Here is a 13283-nt window from a genome sequence, read left to right on the forward strand (position 1 = left end):
TTTCTAGATTTCTTCATTTTGATTTTTGAACATTACCTTTCCATTGAATTTTTTATATATTTAAAAATACTTAATTTTTTACTTTCTTTATTTCTGTTGTTTCTAAAACATGTTAATGTTAGTTCAAAAATAAAATATTTTTCTAAGGATATATGTAAATGCATATACATTTTTGTTTTTCCTTCCTACTCTGTTTACACTGAGTTTTGTTGCGATTTTTGTTTAGTTTTTTTTTCTCTTGTTCATGTAGGCAACTTTCTTTGTACATCTGGCTAGTTTCAACAATCTGTCATATACGAATGGACCCCCAAAGACTAAATGAAGACTCTTTTTCTGTGGGCAGTGCTTGACGAGTGATAGTATACAGTGCAACTCATAAATGCCACTCAGTGAAGTACATGTTTCTGTTCATGATGAAAAGCTTACACAAGTACTAAATAGTTGGTGGGTCAGCAGCTATAGGTGGACTGAATTTTGAGAAATACTGCATTGGGGAATGATTGTCAGGGAGCCACTCATTTGATCGGAGGGTCTGTTTATGACTGCTTTCGCTCTGCTTCTCCCTTGTTTTCCACCTCACCTTCGGTTTTCCATTTCGCACATATTTCCCTATACCTGTCCCTCTGCATATCCCTGGTATCTAGTTGTCTCTCATTACTTTCTCCAGATAAAAGTTCTCTTGTCTTCTACCTGTGGGAGATAGTGATGGAGGTGAGAGACTGTATTTGGTTGAGAGGGGTAAGTCAGGGGCTGTATGATTTTCAGCTAGCCATTTTCAGGCCTGTACCTTTCAGGCCTGACTACATTCTTTGCTGTAACTTGTACCTCCAAGTCTGAGCTTCTCAGGGTTGTGGGACCAATCAGCATGCTTCTCACAGGAATCCCCTTTGCAGTCCCTTTAGATTGCAGTTCTCTCTGTCCTGCTCAGTCATATCCCAACTGCTTTCTGTTTTCCAGAAATCTGTTAAAATCCCTTTTCTGTTTCTGTCTCCTCTCTACTTCCCATTCTTTGGGGCTCATATTTAAAAAAAAAAAAAAGTATTAGGTGATCATACAATTAACTTTACTTTTCTTACAGTGTACAGTTCTGTGAGTTTTAAGACATATCTAGATTTGTGTAACCATCATAGGATACAGAGCAGTAGCATCAACCCCCAAAACTCCCTTAGACTGTCCCTTTATACTCATTCTTTGTCCTACCTGTAATCCTAAGCAACCATTGATCTATTTTCTGTCCCCATAGTTTTGTCTCCTAGAATGTCATAAATGGAATCATACCATATGTAACCTTTTTAAACTGGCTTCTTTCACTTGGAGATTCATCTAAAAGTCTATTCATACCTCATACCCTTTCAATTTCTTTCATTTTATTGAAGTGAGAGGGAAAAGAGACTCTTGGGGCCAATTCAGTATCTTAAACCAGAAACACCTTTTGGTGATTTTATAACACTTCAAAATCTTAAAAGGTAAACTTGTTATGTACTTTAAGTCATAGTAATGGGAGCTTCTCTGTTTGTATGTCACAAGCTTTTTTGTCCCCGGTAATGTGGAAGAAGGTTGAACTTACCATACTTGTAACTGACAAGACTGATACACCACTTTGTTTCAAGGACCAGAAATGCAGAAAAAATACCCTCACAAATACATATCAAATTGCAGTTGTTGAATCAGTGGTCTAAAATAATCCCTGAGGTGTGTTGTCTTTTTTATTCACAACAAAGCTTATAAAAGAGTAGTTTCAGGCTTTAACCCCATGATTGCACTGTACTCTGTTCACTGTCATCAGTGTCCAAAAGATTCAGTGGGAAGGGTGTGGGTTTTAGAAGCAGGCTGATGGGGCGATTTCATATAGATATAAACTGTATCTTCAGATTAATCTAAACCATTTGGTTTACCATTTCCTTTTTAGTAAAAGGGGGATTTTAATACCCACTTGACACATTTTGTTTTGAGGAATAAGGGGTGTGGTAGGTAACAAGCATTTAGCACACAGTATGGTAAAATGGCACAGTGAACAATTCCCACGCCTTTTTGTCAAATCAAATGACCTCACCCTTACTTTGAACTTTTTGCTCTATTTGATATATTGACATTTTCCTTTCCTCTTTATCCTTAGCATATGGCTTCTGTGTGTATAACTCTACCTGTTTCTTAGTCTCCTTTATGTATCCCTTAGTTATACTCACCATATAAAATGTTGGGAATTCTTTGAGATAATATTCTGGGCCCTTTTCTCACTTTATAAATACTCTCCAAGCAGTCTTAAATTCTCACCACTTCTACTGCCATTGATTTTGTTACCTTTTCTGGTGCCTTTACGTCTCTTCTGAGCTCTAGGTTGTTCACTATAGATTTTGTCTTGGACTGTCCTTGAATTTCCCAAGCTTAATAAGGCCAAAACAGGAATCATCTCATACTAGCCTGGCGTTTCTCTTATATTCCTCAACATAGTGAATGGTATCACTAACCACCTCATGAATTAAGCCAGAAACCTTGCTTGCCTATCCAACTTCTCACTCCAATAAATTACTACAGTCTGTTGATTTTTGAAGGTACTTCCTCATAGCTAGCTCTAATCCACCCGCTTACCTACATCCCTTTATCTATATCTCTTTGTTGCTGATTTATTTCAGGTTTTCTTTCTTCCTTGGGTTATTATGAAAGCCTTCTCATGGGCTCTGTCCCTAGTAACTGATGTCCAATCCAGCATTCCCTTCTACCAGAATGATCTTGAAATAGAGTTCTGATCTTGACAGTTTGCCATTTAAACCTTTAAATGGCTGTAAGGCACTTTCAGGATAAAATTTAATATCATCATTAAAGTCTTAACTCTTGCTGTCCACTGTTGCCTCACACTCCGTTTTTCCTGCCAACCAAACTTTACAATTCCCCAAGACATTTGTTTCCCCTCTCTTCACCTCTTCATATGCTATACATTCTGCATGGATATTTTTTCTGTTGATCTATTTCTCCTTAACCAACTTTTCCTTCCATAATAATAGCTAATATTTATTGGATCATATTATTTAATCTTCACAGCCACCCAACGATGATGGATACTATTATCTTCATTTTACAGATAAACTGAGGTATAAATAGACTGTGAAACTGCCTTTAGTCCTATGAGGTGACAGATTCAGGAGCTGACTTCCCAGTTCTTAACTACAATAATATTTTTTTTCTCTTTTCACTCCATTTAGGCCTCTGTTTTATAGTCCCTGCAAGTAGATCATGCTTAATCCTGCAAGTGGATCATGCTTAATTCTAAATCCAGGTTATTAATCAGGTTCTTGCCCTGTCTGGAATGCCTTTTAATTTCTATTCCATTCTAATTTTACTGGATCCTGTAAAAATCCAGTCTTTTCAAAACTTTCCTAATGACCATTATCTTTGTTGAATTTTCCAAAGAAACTTTTGCTATACCAGTTACCAGAGATTCATTTATGTCTGCATCATAATTTACTCTTATGCGTATATCATCTTAATTAGATTATATGTTCTAGAAGGTCAGAGATTTAAAAAGTTTTCCCCTGAACATATTGCTAAGTGTTACATTCATAGTAGGTAGTCAATAAGTTGTTCAACAACAAGTGAACTCATTTTTTTATGAAACTTTTCACACATAAGGATTTTAGAGCCAGAGATAAAGATCATTAATCCAACCCCTTTAATGATGAAAAGACTGAGGCTTGCAATTAGATAAATTATTTAATAATAAAATAATTCAGCAATGAATTGACAACCAAGTGTTTCCTGATTCCTAACTATGTAATAATCAAAATAGGGAAGTATATTGAAATGGCACCTTTCATCTAACTAGCAGTTTTTACACATTAAACTTCACATGAAGCTTTTCTATATTGTTTTTGTAAAACTGGAAGTGGTTTAAGCATGGTTCCAGAATTAAAATACACATATCCCAAGCACACAAAACTCTATTCTGGGGCAGCTGGATGGCTCAGTTGTTTAGAGCGTGAGCTCTCAACAAGATTGCTGGTTTGATTCCTGCGTAGGATGGTGGGCTGTGCCCCCTGCAACTAAAGATTGAGAATGGCAACTGCACTTGGAGCTGAGCTGCGCCCTCTACAACTAGATTGAAGGACAATGACTTGGAGCTGATGGGCTCTGGAGAAACACACTGTTCCCCAATACTCCCTAATAATAATAATAATAATAATAATAATAATAATAATAAACTATTCTGGTTTTCCTTTGCTTTTTATTTATAGATGCTATAGACAGGATCAAAGTAAAGGTTGACATCTTGTTTTTTAAAGGAGAAGAAAGGTTGAGTAACTTTTTGATTGGGTAACTTTGCATCAGTAACTGTGAAATACTTCCGCTGAGTACTTTTATATCTGATTACCATAAATCTAGCTTATTGACAAGACTCAAGCTAACCATTACCTACCTCATATCTAAATGTACTGCCAATTCTGTTGTAATATTCAAGAACCCTCTGAAGGAAGTATTTTTTCAAATGAAGAGCCATTGCTAATTTTCTAGTATTACAAAGGAACCTCATACTGATGTTTTGGAAAGGAACCTATTCTGAGAATAACTATCCTCAATATATGCTGCTTCAGAGGATGCATTTACAAATCTGGTAACAAATTTCAAGTGTCCCTGAGAAGATCCAGTAAAGTTTGATGGGCACCCAGGCAAATTCAGCCTTTTTTTTTTCTGTCAGGACAATCATAATTTGTAGAGCAAGAACAAGGAGACAATGAGTGAGGAAACTTGGGATTGAAAAAATGTTTGAAAAGAGTACAATGAATATTAAAGAATTTTTGAATTTTCATACTCAATAAAATAAGTCCATTTCTTTTTCAGCATATATACTATTCACTTAACCAAATATCTACTACATGCCAATTACTATTCTAGGTGCTGGGGATATAGCAGTGAACAAAATAGTTTTAAGCAGTCATTAAATTCTTAAAAGTATCACTGTTGTGTGCAAGATAAACTGAATAGAAGAGTAGAAGCAGGGAAACCAGATAAAGCTTTTTCAGTAATGCAAGCAAGAGATGATGGCTTGGCTTGGAGTGGTGGTAGCAGTGTAGATAATGAGATGTGATCAGATTCACATTATATTTTGAAGGCATAGCCAAGATTTTGGGGCTTGAAGAAAATTGCAGAGGAGAACTCTTAGAAATGAGTGGAAAGAATTCCATTTTGGTTGTTAAGTTTGAGATGCTCATTAGACATATAAGTGAAGATATCTGGAGTTAAAAGGAAAGGTCAGGGTGGAGAGTTGTCAGTACACAAATGGTGTTTCATGGCATTGGATAAAATCACAAAACAGATAAATGTAGGAAAAAAGGTGGTATTCTGAAATTTAGAGATTGAGAGGATGAGGATCCAGGAAAGAAAGTTATAAGTAGCAGCTGCTGAAATAGAACCATCTAGAGTAGTATATGGAAGCCATCTTAAGATGATGTTTCAAAGTACAGTGGACATGTTATACTGTATTGCATTTATGGTTTATTTCCAAATAAAAAATTGGAAGTATGTTTTGAGGGAGTGGTCAAGCATGTTAAGTGTTGCCCATAGATGGAAAAGATGAAAATTGAGAGTGACAGTTTATTTGGCAACATAGAAGCCATTGGCGATTCTAACGAGCAGTATAACCTGCCCAAAATGGGATTTTAAAAAAAATTAGAAAAGGAAGGGAAGATAAGTGTAAGAAATCTTTTATTTTGGGAGGGGGGTTCACAGTGTGAGGGATATAAATGATGAATGTCTAAGTATTACCTTGTCTTGTACACCTGAAACTAACAAATTAAAAAAATAAAAAATAAAAAAATAAATAAAATAAATTAAATTAAAAAAAAGAAATCTTTTATTTTGACGAAGAGAAATGGAATAGTAACTGAAATCAAAGGTTTGTTTAATTTGGGAATGTGTGTATATTGATGGAATGATCCAGTAAAGGGGAAATTACAGTATGACATGCAAATCAGGATCTGCATCTACTTTAGGATCTATGAGTATTTTATGGGAGTCTTTGGGTTTTCTTTGTGTCCTAGCTCTGTCACCCAATACTCATACACCACTAATTCATCTATTAACAGTCTACCCCATTTAAGCAGTCCTAGGGGATTGGTAAGAAAATCAAATCTCTGTTCTTGAGAAGTTTACAATCTACTTGGCTAAATGGAAAAAATATAAGAGAGCACATACAATTTAACAAGTTCAAATTATAGATAGTCCACTTTTAAAAAATATGGTCCAGCCATTGGCGCCTGGTAATTGTTCTCAAGTATTTGATTATAATACATAATACCAAGGGGAAAATAAATGCCGTCCTCAGTCCCAATCCAGGGACCAGGTGAATTGGGTTATTTATAAACCTTGGTGAAGAAGAGAACTTGAACTGGGGACAAATAACTTGGTGGGTCTAACCCTAAGGATGAGAAGAAATAATTTTAGTATTAATTTTTATTTACACATTTCACCTATGCTGAACCCATATATCATCAGCTTTCATTTTAAATGACAATGGAATAATTAGAAGTTTGTAAAAGGGAAAAGATCTTTAGGGTAGATATGTCTACATTTATACACACTTGGGAGTTGGCACAGAGATTAAAAACACTTGTAGCATTACATAAGCAAGATTGATGCAAGATACAATGACAGCCTGTCTGTATAATTGCTATGCCTAGCAACTCCAGTCATGGAGAGTGTCCTGCTGGACTTAAGATTTGCCATCCCATTTCATGTCCCCAATTAAAAATTTCCCCTTTTCAGCCTTTTCCCAGACACAAACTTGAAAACAGCTTCCACAATTTCGGGACATTGGAAGAGCTGCTTGTATGGGGCGTTCAGCATCCAAAGGTACAGGAGAAAAATTGGTATCCCGACGCAGCTCTTCACAGCATTTCTCAGCACAAGGAATAATAATGCCCTGACAGTTTCTTCGGTGAAGAAAAATGGTATCCGTGTAAGAGGAGACAGCTTTTTGTTTTCTATATTTTAGCCAGTTTCACAGCTTCTAGTTTGGCCAACCCATCAGCCTCTAAACAATGCTTTAAAAATTGCTTAGTTTTATGCCTTCTCGTTCAAAATACAGACTGATTTTCTAGGATAGCCTGGGCTCACATTAATTTTATCTAAACTAGATAAAAGAGTGCTTAATAGGTCACTCCCATCTCTGGTCTCAAAAGTCGTTTGTTCCCCCCCAGCCTTAGCCGCCGGAATGACATCCGACTGGTCAGGCAGTCAAGGGCCGTGAGGGCCAGCCGCCTAGAGCGGCCACTTCCGCACTGCCGCTCTCGCTTGTCTTTCGCTCTCTATGGTTAGAGCAATCCCTCCTCCTCCCGGAAATATTGAGATCCCTGACGCTCGCGCAATGCCAGAAGGTAGTTCCGGTTCCGGCGTGGCGATTTTCGTTCCCCAGTGATCAGTTGTCGCGGTTGGTGGGCAGTAACTGAGTCAATATGCTGCGGAATCTGCTGGTGAGGAGACCTTCTCAGCTTGCAGTCTTGATGTGGGGCGGGAGCGTTGGGAGCGGAGGCTGAGGGGCCACGGCCAACCGAAAAGCCGATCTAAGAAGAAAGAAGGGAGGAAGAGGGCGGCTTCTTAAGTCACCTTGCTCTGTGTCCTTCTCTACTGACTTTACTTTCCCTTTCCCCTCGCCCTAGGCTGTGCTTGGCGAAGGTAGGGAGTAAAGAGGCTGGGAAGGAGACCAGAGGATTGTCGGGTAGACAAGCCGTGGTTTTGTTCGTCTCCATTCCTAACTGGGAGGGTCATTGATGAGTTAGTTTAGTAGCTGTCATGTGAGTAAAACCATGGTCCAGGTGCCACTGATACTGAAAGGGTTTAAGTTGCTGTGGTTCTGAGCTTTTTGAGCATCAGAAGGCAGTTTAAAAATCAAAGTTGAATTTTGGGACTTCAGGAGCAGTCATGGCGGAAGTGTAGTGTGGATTCCTTCCGGCGGTTATGCAGTGACCTTCACACCTCCACTGAGCATGTGAAATATTTTCCTAAAATTTTGAAAGGAGAAGGAAAATGTAACAGTGATTATTTTCTTTTGTAATTACTCAATAAGGCTTTCCTTAGTTTCTCGGCATATCATTTATTTTATAAAGTGGAGCACTTCACTTGATAATGTTTATTTCATTATTTAATTCAATTGGATATGCGAGTATAATGCAAGTCTCTTTTTAAAAAGTTTTGCACGTTACAGTTTAAGGAAAAGTCTAAAGAGGGAAGCATTTTAGTTAAGTAGGAATCATGCTAATTTATTTTGATATCAAGTAATAGATTTTTAATAATAATGGTAAGGATATTAAATGAAAACCTGAGCTTAGTGTATTTTGTAACCATTTTTATTTTTGTAATACCTGTATGTCAATATGTTTTCCTCAAGGATTATATAATGGTACTGGTTCAATTTAGGTATAGATCCTGGTTGTTGTTTTTTTGTTTTGCTCAGCATCAGCATGAATTGCTTCTTGAATATGCTCTTTGCCGACGGCAGAATGTAATATAAAGAGCAGTGGACGACCAACATATTGGAAAACCTGGATGTTAGTTTATAACTTTGTGACTGACAAATTGGATGTTTTAACTCAGTTTCCCTCTTGTATAATTTTGAAGATTGAACATGGTTGGTTTTGAAGGTTTCTTTAAGCCATAAATCTATTTAATATGTATGGATTTTTCCATTTCAGGCTCTTCGTCAGATTACCCAGAGGACCATAAGTACTGCTTCACGCAGGCAGATTGAAAATAAAGTTCCAGAGAAACAAAAGCTATTTCAGGTACTGAAATATTTCATAAGAGATTGTTACTTGCAATGATAGGATTACCAAAAGGTAGAGATAAATATTAAATAAATCTGGAGATGTCTGATTATTAGTGATCCTGTTGTATTAGCAAAAAAATAATAAGAAACTGTCCGTTGACAGCTAACTGGGCATTTGCTATATCTAGGAGGCCCTTAAGAAAGCAGAATAAATGAGGGCTAAGGTGTATATATAGGGCCATGACACTTTATTTGGATGGTTTACTTTCTTTGGACATACTCTTTGGAGTAGTTGCATAGGAATAGGCAAATAGACCATAGAAAGGACCCAGAAATACATATATATATGTGTATATCATTGGAAAAAGGATACAATAAATTGGTATTGGATGAATTGGCTGACTATTTTAAAGAAAGTAAAGTTAGATCTCTTCTATATTGTATATAAAAGATAAATTGTAACTATAAATGTTTCTCAAAAAATTAGAAGAAAACGTAAGAGATATTTCTTTCCCCTCACCCCAGTTTTGTTGAGGTATGATTCACAAATAAAAATTGTATATATTAAAGATTGTACCTGTTTTTTTTTTTTAAGGTGTACAATCTGATGTGTAATGTATCTGTGAATGATTATCACAGTCAAGTTATTAACACATCCATCACCTCACATAGTTACTTTTTTGTGTGGCTGTGTAAAAGCACTTGAGATCTACTCTCTTAGCAAACTTCCAAGTTTACAGTACAGTGTTAACTACTGTAATCATCACAGGATAATATTTCTTATAATCTTAGAGATGGGGGAGATTTCCTGAGGAAGTTTTTACAAAGCCTACAAGCTGTAGAGGAGAAAAATTGCAAGGTTTGGTGACATAAAAATTTTAAATGCATTTATGGCTACAGAGACAAGCAAATAGCAAATTTTAAAAAATATTACAAATGTCAATCTCAGTATGCAAAGAACTCCTACAAATCAATAAGAAATGCAAATTAAAATTATAAGTTAATATTTTTTCCCTATTAAAATTTTAGAAAGATTTAAAATAGGTAATGTTAGCCAAGTGCGGTACATAGGAACATTCATATGCGATACTTTCATAACATTCTAGGTAGTAGTATAATTGGCACAGAAGTTTTAGAGGATATTTGCAAGTTCATTAAAAACAAATCACATATCGTGTCATCTAGGACTACCATTTTTAAGAATCTTTCCTATAGAAATAGTAGCATAAGTATTTAAAAATAGGAAAGAGGCTATTCATTGTGGAATTTCAATATCAAAATACCCCAATAACTTAAAAAACCATGAATAGAGGACTGACTGACTAGGTTATGATGTTTTTGCACAGTGGAGTGCTAGTAGACATTAAAAGGAACAAGGTAGGTTTAAATGGGCTAACAGAAAATGGTTTTAAGGATAGCTTTGAGCGAAAAAAATATATGGTAGACCATTATACAGCATAGTATCATTTTGTATATTAAACACAAATGTATATAAATTAGAAGATAAGACAATATAAGCATTAATAAAGCTTTAAGGCTATGTACCATGCTGTTAATAGTGGTTTCTTTATGAGCAGCGACTTAGTGGGACAGAGTAGTTTACCTTTATAAGTTATTAGGTTATCAATGATTTTTAAAATTTTATTGTGAGCTCTGATTGTTTGCAAATAAAATTTCAAGTAATTAAAAAGATTGGATCATTAATACTACGTAGAAATAAAATAGTTATATTTAACAGGTATATTAAATATCTAATTTATGCCAGGTATTGGACTAGGTGTAATTCAGGGTTATAAATCAAAACATCTTTTCCATTTTCTAAAGAAAAAAAATCGTCCCTGTGACTAAATCTAAAGTGTGATAATGTGATGATTACTAATATTTTTAATAATTAAGTTGATTAACTCAATGAGTATATTTTTATAGCTTTAACATTTATAATTTATATGTTCCTTGGGAACATCTTTCTTGGATCTCACATTAACTTTAAAAGAAGGAATGTTGACTTTAGAACTTACTATAAAAGTAGTAGTAGTAGTATTAATAGTAATAAAAAATCAGGAAAATTGTAGTTCTTTTTAATTTTGTTATTTAAAATATTTTAATCCAGGAGTTTAAGGAGCCACTTAATGAAATGGATTAGTCTTTTGAACTCAGTTTGAAATAAATGACGTATATTATTATTTTTTTTAACCTAGGAGGATAATGGAATTCCAGTGCATCTAAAGGGTGGGGTAGCTGATGCCCTCCTGTATAGAGCTACCATGGTTCTTACAGTTGGCGGTAAGACATTTGGAATGCTTGGTTTATAGAAAAGTAATAGTAAGGATAACTAACAATTTCATTACCTTTATTATACCAGTATTTTTTTTAAACATTAATGTTTTAAATTTATTGGGGGGACATTCGTTAATAAGATTATGTATGTTTCAAGTGTACAATTCTGTAATAATGTCATCTGTATATTGCATTGTGTTATGCCAGTATTTTAACACAGGCAGCCTGTCCCAGAATCTGAGATCTTACTGCTTTGCATATAAGGATTCAAGAGGGTGATTGACACATACTGCCTAAGAGCATTTTAGTGTCTTTAAAAAAACATAAACCCATAAAGTTTGATGACTATCTTGTGATAGAAGTGGCTTTCCATTGAACTACTGGTGGCCCTGCAGGCATTTGGAGGAACCAAAGATAACCACTCTACCCCCATCTCCTATAACTGGCTTTTAAACATGTTGACTGCAATGCATAATAAAAACCCATTTTTATTATGACAGAAACAAAACCTATACAGAGCAATTCTGTTACTATACACAAAATGCTTTGACATTTTTTCTGTGGATTGGGCAGGTCCATTGGTCAGTATTAGCAGTAGAATATACAAATTGGTATACTAGGAGCAAAGTTAGGCATTTGAATGATTGCTCTCTGGCGAAGGAAGGGAAGCTATCAGAGTGATTACCATGTGCTCATCCAATTGATAGAATGCCACATACTGTAGATTTCTGTCACCCTTGTATTAAGTCTGTCATATGTCCTCATTTTAAGATGAATAAATTATGTTAATTACCCAAGATACTATTGCTTCTGTGTGGAAAAGCTGGGATTTAAACCCTAATGATAAAGCCCCCACTCATGCCAATGTGCCTTTTCAGGCGTGAATTGAATACAGTGAAGAGGCTTTTATGGATGAAGACAATAACCAGATAGTGACACTTGGGCTTTTGTAAGATAAAGTCCTAAACACTTTTTGGCCTGATGTGTCTGTTTCTTAAATATTCTGCTAATTAGTTTAAAATGTCCAGTTATTAGCTATTCTTATATTAAATTTGATTATTTTAAAATTATATCACTCTTCCTTGATTTTATTGGTAACACACTTTGCTAAGGCTTGCATATTTTTACTTCTTTATTGGCTTTTGAATCATTCTTAGCATTTCTCAGGCAATCTTAGGTTAGTATGGAAATAATCTTTATATATATTCTTAATCTTATTTAAAACTTTTACATGTTGTTAAGTTGACAAATGCATTATTGTGCTACATCTAACACTTTCTGTAGAAGTTAATTAATATTGAAACTAGACTAAATGTATTTATATATATTTTAAATTTTGCCAGTACCTATCAACATACTTTTTAATGTTTCCATAAAAGTATTCTTATTGCCAGTCTTTATCTTACAACTTTTAGCTGGAATATAAGGTTTATAGATTTAAATCTTAGAATTTCTTGTAAGTTCTTTTGTTTCTTTTTATTTTTTAGGAACAGCATATGCCATATATCAACTGGCTATGGCTTCACTTCCCAAGAAGCAGGATTGACTTCAGTTCATTCTCCCAGCAATTAGCTGGTTCAATTTCATTCTGTTCTCTGTGGCCCAGTAAGCTGATAAATAAGAATTCTTCTTTGGGGATCAATATTTATGGACTTGTACTAACTGCCACCAATAAAGCAGTCTGTACCATGCTTTGTCTTATTTTATCACTGTAGCATACATATACCAATCATTTAGCTTTTGGTCAGTCTTACAAATTTTAGGTAAGGATCAAAAATGACTCTTGTCTGTAAGGCTGTATAAAGTACCATTGTGACACTATTTTAGCAAAATGTTATTCTTAGCATCTGGGCATATTGCAAATTATTATACAGCTTTAATTGGTCTTCAGCTTTAATTGAGCTTGACACTTGAAGATTCCTCCCCCCACTATACTATATCTTGGGATCTGTTAAAACCTGAGGTTAGTGGAAGCGGTTGTTTTTGGCTCATGGGGTTCAAGTTTGTTTTTTTCCTCTCTCAGCTATGTGAGTGTATATTTAAATATTGGATGTATTCCACAGTTTAGAATTAGGCTTTAGTAGAGTAGCTGTAAAATAATTGAGTATTCTTTTTTTCATACTCAGAATGGGTTTCTGTTGTGTTACTTTAATCCATAACATAAAGCATAACATAAAGTATAAACTCTAATTTCTGGATAATATTGAGTAAAGTGGTTTTTTTTTTTTTTAATTGAGTCAAATCTGAAAGA

The 13283-nt window shown here is 35.1% G+C and overlaps 2 protein-coding genes across 2 annotated transcripts in view; both read left to right on the top strand.

Moving 5' to 3' along the window:
* TMEM30A (transmembrane protein 30A) overlaps window positions 1-6843 on the top strand; it is a 38982-nt gene extending 32139 nt beyond the window's left edge. Inside the window, exon 8 of the transcript XR_013992216.1 lies at window positions 6757-6843. The gene's annotated coding sequence lies outside the window, so the exon portion shown is untranslated. The remainder of the gene's footprint in view (window positions 1-6756) is intronic.
* Window positions 6844-7321: 478 nt separating this feature from the next.
* Window positions 7322-12723, top strand: COX7A2 (cytochrome c oxidase subunit 7A2). The gene is made up of 4 exons (XM_081032869.1): window positions 7322-7463; window positions 8682-8771; window positions 10954-11038; window positions 12520-12723. Exons 1-4 carry the CDS (start codon window positions 7446-7448, stop codon window positions 12576-12578), a joined length of 252 nt encoding a protein of 83 aa, XP_080888995.1. The 5' UTR covers window positions 7322-7445; the 3' UTR covers window positions 12579-12723.
* Window positions 12724-13283: the final 560 nt, after the last annotated feature.

The sequence above is a fragment of the Rhinolophus hipposideros genome (assembly GCF_964194185.1).
Source record: "Rhinolophus hipposideros genome assembly, chromosome: 3".
In the NCBI taxonomy this organism is placed as follows: domain Eukaryota; kingdom Metazoa; phylum Chordata; class Mammalia; order Chiroptera; family Rhinolophidae; genus Rhinolophus; species Rhinolophus hipposideros.